Source organism: Paralichthys olivaceus, chromosome 8 (genome assembly GCF_024713975.1).
Source record: "Paralichthys olivaceus isolate ysfri-2021 chromosome 8, ASM2471397v2, whole genome shotgun sequence".
In the NCBI taxonomy this organism is placed as follows: Eukaryota; Metazoa; Chordata; class Actinopteri; order Pleuronectiformes; family Paralichthyidae; genus Paralichthys; species Paralichthys olivaceus.
Window position 1 is genome coordinate 8,086,975 of NC_091100.1, and position 10,465 is coordinate 8,097,439.

The 10,465-nt window shown below is 39.8% G+C and overlaps 1 protein-coding gene across 1 annotated transcript; it reads left to right on the forward strand.

Annotated features, from left to right (window-relative positions):
* The first annotated feature begins 2,864 nt into the window (after positions 1-2,864).
* LOC109638249 (aminoacyl tRNA synthase complex-interacting multifunctional protein 1-like) lies at positions 2,865-7,935 on the forward strand. Its single transcript, XM_020101146.2, has 4 exons — positions 2,865-3,308; positions 4,261-4,460; positions 5,409-5,577; positions 6,599-7,935. Exons 1-4 carry the CDS (start codon positions 2,939-2,941, stop codon positions 6,763-6,765), a joined length of 906 nt encoding a protein of 301 aa, XP_019956705.2. The 5' UTR covers positions 2,865-2,938; the 3' UTR covers positions 6,766-7,935.
* Positions 7,936-10,465: the final 2,530 nt, after the last annotated feature.

The following is a 10,465-nucleotide window of genomic DNA, read 5'->3' on the forward strand; positions in this document are numbered from 1 at the left end:
CAATCAGGAGTCAGCCTCATCTGTCAATCATGACATTTCCCCTGTTTTTATAGCAAACTTGTCGTGAAAAGTTAGTGAAAGCCAAACTTTGTGGAAACATGAACAAAATTGTGGTGATAGAACACACACTTCTTTGACTTTTTAACACGCAGGAGGTGGAGTTTATGAGCGTTACTGCAGCCAGCCACCAGGAGGCGTTTAAGATGAATTGGCTTCACTTTTGTCGTCCATCTTTATGCACAGCCTTTGAAAAACACTTGACAGGCTTTCAATTACCTCCCTTTATTTTGTTTAGTTGTAAATATGTATACTGAGCAGTTCAACATGAATGGACATTTTCATTAATCTTGAGCTATAACCCTTTTTTGTGGATATGAAAGTGGAGATTGACGCATTCATGCCAGTTTGACGTTAATCTGGACCTTTACATCTCGGTATGTTGCATCTAGCATGGTAATGAAATAGCAGAATACATAAGATAAACCACAAACACCCACCAGCATTAATATCTGCTGCTCTCCTAGTCTCACTTGTTAGTCGGCCTTTCTTCTGTCGTCTTCTCACTTAAACACTCTCTCCATCTGACCATTTGTTTGGTCGGCCAAACATCAAGACAAAGCCAAGCACATTTGTTTTCAGTGCCAGATCTCTCAGTTCTGGCTGCACAGCCTGATGAAACCAGTTTGTCTAAAAGAGGATTCAAGTCTTGTTGTTTTTACAGAGGGAGTGAGAAATGATGGATTCATCTATAGCGCCATCTCTCAGTTTATTGTGTTTCAGTAACAAACCTCCCTTAGGAAGAAGTAGAATTCAAATACAGAAACACGAGTCTGCTCCGTGTAATGACATTTAGTGCTCTCAAGAAAACAAGATTGTTGTCCTGAATTGTACCTGCAACATTGCACAACACTTCTATTTATGTGTTTCCTGATTATATCCAACTGGTTTCATGGAAAGAATGTGGTAATTCAATTGTGGGGGAAATTGTCCTGAAGAGAAAACTATAATTTCAACAAAAGTATTCATAGATTACTGAAACCTTATTCTCCTCATTTGCTAATTTTATTTTCTAGTAATGTCATGTTTTATCTTATTTGACAGGGACGGGGCTCACTTATTAAAAGCAGAATATAGAAATAGTGAGTTAAACTTAAAGAGTGGTTTTCTTCAGTTGTCCCTGTGGTCAGACGTTAATCTTTTGGCTGCAGATTTAATTAAAATAACATATAGCACATTTAATTAGTAAAGGTAACACACTGCAATTACAATGGTTAAACCTATACTGAATACAGTGTGTAGAATAATAATAAAACTTGAATGGACAACTATTTGCATGTTGACAAATCTTACAAGTAATTTAAATGAATGTGAATTGAACAGTTTTCTTAGAACTTAGTTTTCCCTGTAACGTTTATGTTTCATAGAAATTCATTAAAAAAAATAATACCCGGACCAGGTGGACCTGTACAGTTTATCATCATCATTTAAAAAAAAATTATAATGGTTGTCATTTTTGTTGTTGGTCTCCCGTCACATTTCTTCTCATTGTGTAAACCTTCGTATATTGCACTTTATCCCTCCAGTGACCAGGGAGTGGCTCAACTGAATGACTTGAGAAATTCTTAAGAAAGAGGGCTACAGTATTGAACATGGAACATGAGTCAATTGTTGCTTATCATAAAATATTATGATCTTTTATTTGTAGTGTGTGTGTGTGTGTGTGTATGTGTGTGTATGTGTGGTGGGGGGGTTGTGGGGCATCAATATATTGTAACTAAACCCAGCAGAAATAACAGCATTGCTATTTTGTAATATAAAAACAATTATATGTACTATTAGAGGTGTCTCTGTCCTATTCTTGTACCTTGATGCACGTGTAGGAATGTCTATGATTTTGACTTTTAATAAATTTTACTCCGATTTTTCCAATTTTGGTAAACCTGCTTGTTTTATATTAAGTCAATAAGAATGTTTTTCTACTTAAAGGACATTATCAGAGCTCGTGATATGTACATGACCTTCAATACTATGACAGTGGTCCGTGGAATTCCATTTTAAGGGGTACATTGTGAAACAGGAATTTCTCAGAAAATATTGTGTGGATTAAAAAACAAACAAACAAACATATATGTGGTGTTGAAATCCTGAAAAATACTCCTGATCTGGTCAAGTCATTGAAGTCTGCTGCTCGTCGGTGGTGATGGAACTACACAAAGCTTAGAACTAAAGCCAGGTTCACGTTTTTGGGTCCCCTGGAAACATTTCCATTGTTGTTTTTGCAATAAGCAGAGCGTTTCTGTAGTTGCATATGCAGCACACATGTCATCAAATTGTTGTTTTCTTAATTTGCAAGTGTTGTTTTCTTTTGCAGTGCGTTGAGCTCGGCCGCCGTACATTAGCAAAAACATAATAAAGAAAATCTATGAGAGGAAAGAGTGGAAACAAAATAAAGTACAACATTATAAAATGATAGTAGTAGTAGAGTAAAGTATGGTGCGGTATATTGTTGTATAGGACGGTGTGGTATAGTATAGTGTGGTATAGTAGAGTAATGCAGAGTAATGTAGTATGGTATAAAGAAGTGCAGTACTGTGTGGTATTGTATAGAGTAGTATAGTACGGCGTGGTATGGTATAGTATGGTGTGGCGTGGTATCGTATAGAGTAGTATAATATAGTATAGTACTGCGTAGTATGGTATAGTATTGTGTGGTGTAGTCTAGAGCAGTACAGTGTAGATTGGTGTAGTATTAGTTTATATAATAAAACAATAAGTGGTTGTTCACAGTGTCTTGACGTCAGAGATGTTATTGTTGTGATAATGTTTTTCCTGTGGAGGGCAGTATTTTACTCAGTCACATTAAAACCACCACAGAAGAAAAGAGGGGGCGGAACGATGTCTCCTGCGGGAGAGCCAGGCAGCGGGCAGCGGGGAGAGGATGGGCCGCAGTGAGGAGCTCAGCGACTTCCAGCGGGGCACCGTGGTCGGCTGTCACCTGTGTCAGAAGTCGGTGCGGGAGATCTCGGCCCTGCTGAAGCTGCCCCGCTCCACCGTGAGCTCCGTCATCCTCAAGTGGAAGCGCGGCGGCATCACGACGGCTCTGCCCCGCAGCGGCCGCCCGCACAAGCTCCAGGAGCAGCAGCGCCAGGTGCTGGAGAGGGTGGCGCTGGAGAAGGGTCTGCCCTCGGTGGAGGCTCTCACCGCCGAGTTCCAGAGCGCCTCCGGGACCAGCGTGAGCTCCAGGACCGTCCGCAGGGAGCTCCGGGAGATGGGCTTCCGTGGAAGGGTGTCCACGTACACGGCTAAAGGTGCGTTCAGGAGGCGTGGGAATGACACTGTCTGCAGGGTGTCAGGGTGTCCACACACTTTTGGCCATGTAGCAGTTATGTATTTGTATATATGAGTGCTGCACATATCAGTCGATATCAATAAAATATTACCATTACTATCACATTATTATTTCTCTCAAGTTTAAATATTGATTTTTGCTCCTGAGTGAAGGATGTGATTTTAAACTCTTTATTGGCAGAGAATTAAAAAAAAACACTTCCCAAAAATGTGTATAAATCAAATAATAACCAGTATTTGTTTTATTGCTCATCCCTCCCTGTGCACATTAAGACATTTGCTCCCATTCATGCACAAGAGCTTCAGTGATGTTTGGAGCAGATCCAGTGTTTTTCAGCTGCAGCTACAAGTCAAACCAAACTTTGCTCAATCTAAATATTCAGTTGAAACAATCAGTGTTTGTCACTTTGTTTTCATGTAGTGTGTGTCCCTGCTTGGTCCAAACATGAGTTGTTGGGTCCAGACTGGCCCTCATCGATTCCCACAAACAGAACTGTAGAGCTGAAATCACCAGTTTATGAATTAATTAGTCAACTAGTCAGTTGTCAACATGTTGATTAACTTTTGAAGTATAAAAACCCAAAATTCACTGGTTCCAGATTCTTGAATTTGTTAGTGTCATATTTTTCTAAGACAGCAAACTTTACATCATTTTGCTTTTTATTAAAACTATTGCTGAACATGTTTACCATGATTACATGTGAATGATGGTGAACAATGAACATGGTAAACATACTCCATCTTGTTGATATTGTGAGTGAGAGCACGTACACCACTCCTTAAGCTGCTAACATGACTCTAGATCTGTTTGTTTGTAAAATTTTATAATTCGTTAGAGGCAAAAGCTGTAATGGAAAGTGAGTTTCAATAGTTTGTTCTGATATGTCAGTATTTGTCTCTCTTTGATCCCAGGAGGGGATAAGAAGCAGACACTCCTCAGCCCAGAGGATGCCCAGGTGGACGTGTCTCGTCTCGACTTGCGTGTTGGACGTATCATCACAGTGCTGCAGCCTTTAGAGACTGAGAGTGTGTATGTGAAGCAGGTTGACGTGGGAGAGGCGGCTCCCAGGACAGTGGTCAGTCAACTGGCTCAGCACATACCAGCGGATCAGGTATTTTCTATAATTTGTGCAGTGGTATCAAAAAAATTCTAAAATATCATGTGATTTCTAGCTATACTTATTACTACTTTAACATTGGGTGTCCAAATATTTTTGGCCATGTACCAATATTACATCTTCATGTGAGTGCTGACCACTGACACCCTCCTCCCTCCATTTGCTGTTATGAAAGCATTTCCACATGTGTTTGGAATTTTGGATTTGTCTCAGTTTTCTCCTGCCACAAGAGCTTTAGTGAGCTCAGGCAGTGATTTTAGGTGGTCAGGTGGTCTGGCTCGTAGTCAGCGCTCCACTCCATCCAAAATGTGTAAGATGGGATTGAGGTCAGGGCTGTGTGCACTCTGTTGTCTAAATGGTCCTGACTGAAACATCCCAAAACGTGTATGTGGACACACTTTTAGCCTTATACTATTTGAATACAATGGAAACATATGCCTGCTTAAGTCATGTGTGCAAAACATTGTGCGACTTTGACCAAAAAAGCTAAAAAAAAAAAAACTCTCACAAAGATAAATATTACACATTCTTTGACACATTGATGGTGCTGAGGGGAATCACACAGCTTTATTCAGGGGCTTTCAAACAGAAGCTGGAAGGAGAAAAACTGTTGACTCTTTGTTTGCTTATAAGTCCACATACTGTTGTATGCCTTTTTTGCCTGTGGTTGTTTTTCGTGGTTACAATTGCACTGTATAGTGACATTAAGATTTTGTGTTTTTAAAATTTGCAACAAAAGTCTTTGGGGATGTCATTCCTGTTTTATTATCATGAAATATTGTGTCAAGCAGTCTGGTTTTTAAATAGTGATTAAAAACATTATCTCTGCTTTGAGATGAACACACACTTCTATCATTCAAATACAGAAAATATATTAAAATAGCTTTGAAGCATGTTTGTATTGCCTATAAAAGTGTATTTAATCTTCTGTCCACCATGCAGTTGCAGAACCGCATGACAGTCCTGCTTTGTAACCTGAGGCCAGCCGAAATGAGGGGTGTGGTGTCCCAGGCGATGGTCATGTGCGCCTGCTCGCCAGACAAGGTCGAAATCCTCGATCCTCCAAGTGGAGCAGCACCAGGAGACAGAGTGACTTTCCAGGGCTTCCCAGGTACAACAACACTGTACATTCAAAAACATACAAGGTTGTTCTGTATCATGAAACAGTGGATCTACATCGCACCACGAGACCAGAGTCCAGACTGACCATACATGTAAATAGAACATGAGATGACACAGAGTACACTGCTCGTTTCTGCTGAAAACTTGTTTACCTCAAAAATATCTGTTTATCAGACACCAATGGAAGCATATAACATTTACTTGAGTTAAACATATTCTGCTCTGTTTTTCGCTCAAAATCTCTGTGCTTTCCGTCTGAGCAATCCCAAAGCCCTGAGGTGCCTGTGTAGAGCTGACAGACTAGAGACACTAGAATCTTTCAACGTCTCTAAAATAAAATAAAAACTTGATGAAACTAATCAGATGAGACAAGATTTTGGGATAATCTATTTCATTAATTCAGAAAAACAGCACATTTCTACTCTCAAGTGAATGCAATACGCCTCTGTATGTATTTTTTTATCTATTTACATCAAAGTACCACTGTTCAGCAAACATCAGTTTTTATATCCTACAGTTTGACATAGACTGAGGCTGAGACTTTATTAGACCACACTGTGGGACATCCGTTGTCATCACACAGTAAAAAGGAGCCTTTAATTCCACTCAAATGAAATCTCAGTGCTGCAGCCTACATGGTTTTTCTTCCAGTTTCATGGCAGCCGTTTGGCAGGGGTCCTCTCCAATTTCACTATGACACACCTTAAAGTCAGGTCCACAGAGAGCTGGTTTCCTCAAACTCCATCAAACAACATGAACTAGAAGAGCAGACCTCACCTCCAAACCTCACTGCTGGCCTCTCTCCCCTGAGGCTGAATGGGAAAAAATCCCTGCACCCAATTTCCATAATCCCATGGAACACCTTTCTATACCAGTGGAGACTGTTACAGCAGCATAAGCCATTGTGTGGAGTATGTTCTGCAAGGGCTGTACATCCTAGAAAAAAATGCACAAGCACAGTAGAGAACAGGGATTTCTTCTAATGAATCAAACCGACTTCTGGATTACAGGTGAACCAGATAAGGAGTTGGATCCCGAAAAGAACTTGTGGGAGCAGATTCAACCAGACCTTCGCACGGATGCCCATTGTGTTGCAACGTACAGAGGAGCGGCCTTCAAAGTCGTCGGCAAGGGAGTTTGCAAATCCCAAACCATGAGCGATAGTGAAATCAAGTAAACTGTCAGCGCTGTTTGAAATCGCTGCATGCAAATTCCTGCAATCAAAATGACATGGAAAGACTTCCCCAAGGATGGGAGACCCCGTAGCAACATATTCACACCCAATGTTTTGGACTGACATGTCCAACAATAACATAGGTGTTGTATTTGAGTGTCCACATGCTTTTGTTGTGAAAGCCCAGGAGAATGAGGGTGACTGTTTAATTGGCCTCTGAGGACAGATATGAACGTCACTGGTACATTTTTTCCTGTTGTGAAAATCTGTAGTTTTGAATTTGGCCAAGGGAGGGCACTGCAGCAGCAATGATCATGTACAGTATGTGTGTGGAGACTTGAGAAGATGCAGCACACAGCACACAGTCATATCCAACATGGTCAGAAGACAAAGGGAAATTCTACAGAAGAACCCCATCGAGTTGGGAAAGAGTCTTTTTCTGAGTGGTGATTTCCCTGAAGTGTGGATGAAACTCATCTGTGCAGTCCCATTAGAAAAGGGAGACATTTAACAGTTTTCTTTTCTTTTCATGGTGAAGAAAGAGCTCAGAAGTCTAACCAACTGCAAAATGCCAGCTCTTTGTTCTGTCCTGACAGCTGTGTGGGTTTTTCACAGTATGAGTCTGACACTGGCACATGATGTTAACAAGTCAGCGTGTCATGTGTCGGTACAAACAGCAAGTTTCATCTGAAGGACGCTTTCTGTCTAATCAGTGTTATAACAGAGATCTCCTCATTGTTCCTGCTTTTGTTAAACTGAAGTCTGGAAACTGAAAGGCGACAGTCCTGAAATGGATGTGAAAGTGGATGTTTATTCACCCAGAAACTTCAGAATCCATCCTGCTATTTCAAGCTCTGCTCTTAAGACGTTTTAGGAAGTTAGTTAAAGTTATATGTCCTACTTCATGTAACATGTTTCTGTTTGTTCAACCTCCATTAGGATCAGTAATAATCAGAGATGTTCCAATACCAGCATTGGAAATTCCTTCAATACGGACCAAAATGCCAGGTCGGGCATCCGCTAGTACATGCATCTATGAACTGATCCGATACCATTTGTTTAAACTATGTTTATTTGTCTTACGCAAATGAAACTACAGTTTTCGTTTCCCAGAAATCACTTCTTCTGTGATGCTTCAAAATGGCAACATTAAATAAAACAATTAAAACAGCATTTGTTTTTGAGGGTGTAGCCCGAGTCTGATCATACAGCAGTGTTTTGCTTTTTGCTTGGGGGGGAGGGAGAAAACCAAGTCCATGAAATAACATACTGCGTACAGAAAAAATAAACACAGTTCTTCTTCCCTTATTTTAAACGGAGAACTGAAAAACCACATGTAGAGTAGAATGGGGATGTGATTCAGGAAATAAGTGGAACAGATTGTCCGATACATGATTTTTTGACGGCACTTGAGGGCTGAAAGTTACAGTATCACGTTTTCCGTTATATAATAACAAAAGTAATATACTTTATTTTGTATATGTGCATATATACATATATAGTGCTTAATAGGCAATATAAATACAAATAAAAACATGTTTATAAAATAAAAGCTTGTTAAAAATAACATTTAAAAGAAAAGAAATCAAAAAATAATGAAAAAGAAATCAAATTAAATATAAAATTGCTTAAAAACTGTAAAGAAAGAGCGCACGAGTGTGAGCAAGTTCAGGATCTAAAGGCTGAAGTAAAGACAAAGTAAATAAAAAATACTCTTCATTGGATTTGAGAACAATGCAGTAATTATACACTTGTATGGTGTTTTATCTTGATCATTATCTAACCCACTAAATACATATGTGGACCCTTTATTCTGCAGTGATCGGTCATAAGATGTGATCAGATCCTAATCTCAGTCACAAGTGTACAAGAACACGTGCTTAAGCTCACTGTTACGGCTGTATGTTTTCCCTTTTTCTCTTGTCTCTCCTCTATCTCCTGTCATCACTGAGGTGCACTTAGTCAGTGAACTGAGGTTCTTTAAAAACTCCAGTGTCAGGATCAGATGAGAGGCTTCCAGTGTGGGGGACTGCTGGTTCCCTACATCGGATTTTAACCTTGTGTGTGTAGTCGTGTGATGTTAATAAATCCCACGGTTTGGTCTGTTTCTGCTGTTGATTAGTGTCAGTGGTGGTCAGTGATTTTACCTGTTGTTTATCCACAGGGCCTCATAATCGTGGGGCTTGACACTCGCGAACAATTCAAATCTTTCATGTCTAATGCCCATTAAACTGTCACAGTGTTGCTGAGGGGGGAATGGAAGCTCCCTCCAACTTCACTCTAAGGATGATGTTATCATGTTGGTGACCTTTTTTACGTCTCATTTAGAACTTGTTTTTCTTCCCAAACAATTCAACCTTAGTTCCAAAAAATGTTCCCCGTGGCCTCATGGAGCCACACTGTGAAGTTTTGTTTTTTGTGCAGAGCGGAGGTTTTCCTCATGCACACCAGAGGCCTGTATCACTGAGCTTGTTCAACAATCTCAGGATAACTTTTTGTTATCCGGCCTCACTTTACCTAACACTTCACTTTAGCTCCTCTGTGCTATGAAGCTGGTTATCAAGCGTTTCCTCTTATATGGTATAAAGAACTTTATGTTTACTTCATGATGTTAGGTTTAGTGAAGCTGGATAACAAAAAGATATCCTGGGTCTGTTGAATTTGCTTCTTAGTCACTGATCATTCTACAAACTAAATTGACTGTGGAATATCTAAACTCTTGGAAATTACGTTGTGACCCTCCCTGCCTTTATGTAAATCAACAATTCTTGATTTTAATATTTCTGAGATCTCTTTTTTTGGGTTTTAGTCAGCAGATGTTTCTTGTGAACCACAGACTCAGTGTGTGTGTGTGTGTTTCTGAATCGTCCTCTCATCCACACCTCTGATCTGGTTTCATTGTTTGAAGTTTCCACTAACTCATGACTGCAGTTTGTTGACGTCCCTGTGGTCATTGACGTCTTTTTCAAACTGAGCAATAAAAGGATTTGTTTGTTTATTTTTTCAAATAAATTGTTTTTATAATCCATCTGCTATGTTTACCTCCACTCCGTTTTTCACTTTGTTTGTTTCTCAGCAGGATTACACTCAAACTATTCAACAGATTTTCACTCAGTCTGGGAGATGGGTGGTAGTTGGGATTCGGCAGATATATCTATTTCTTTTCCCTTTCACTATTTCCCCAGGGAATAATTCATGGAGCTTGATGAACAGGCATATTTAGGGGACTGATTGTGTTTCTCTTTGTCATTCCATTGTCTCAGTAGTATTGGTCAAAAACAGCAGAACTGATTTTTATGGGATTTTATTGAGACGTGTGGCATGACACAAGGACGAAAATGAAACATGATGAAACAGATCCAAAATAACCAGGGACTTTTAGGAGATAGGTCTTTAGCCTTCAGGCTGGTGCTCTCCTGTCTATTTTAGATGTGTTTGATTGTTTCAAATGGTTGTAATGTGGTAACTTAATCAATAAATCAAGTGATGACTTATTATTTGTTGTTTTTGTATGAAAAACAATGATGTTTGTGTTGATTACCACAAGCTCACATTAACAAAACCACTTGATATCACACACACACACACACACACACACACACACACACACACACACACACAGCTTCAGTACAATTGTCTCATGTAGGAACCAATAGAGGAAACCATACTGGAGAGAGTGCGGTTACTGTAAAGGTTCATCATT

What these genes read in the sequence shown, in the direction of transcription:
- LOC109638249 (XM_020101146.2), top strand. Translation starts at nt 2,939, where the DNA reads ATGGGCCGCAGTGAGGAGCTCAGCGACTTCCAGCGGGGCACCGTGGTC. An exon ending in AGCACATACCAGCGGATCAG is followed by an intron (nt 4,461 to 5,408) that starts GTATTTTCTATA and finishes TCCACCATGCAG; the next exon opens with TTGCAGAACCGCATGACAGT. An exon ending in GACTTTCCAGGGCTTCCCAG is followed by an intron (nt 5,578 to 6,598) that starts GTACAACAACAC and finishes TCTGGATTACAG; the next exon opens with GTGAACCAGATAAGGAGTTG.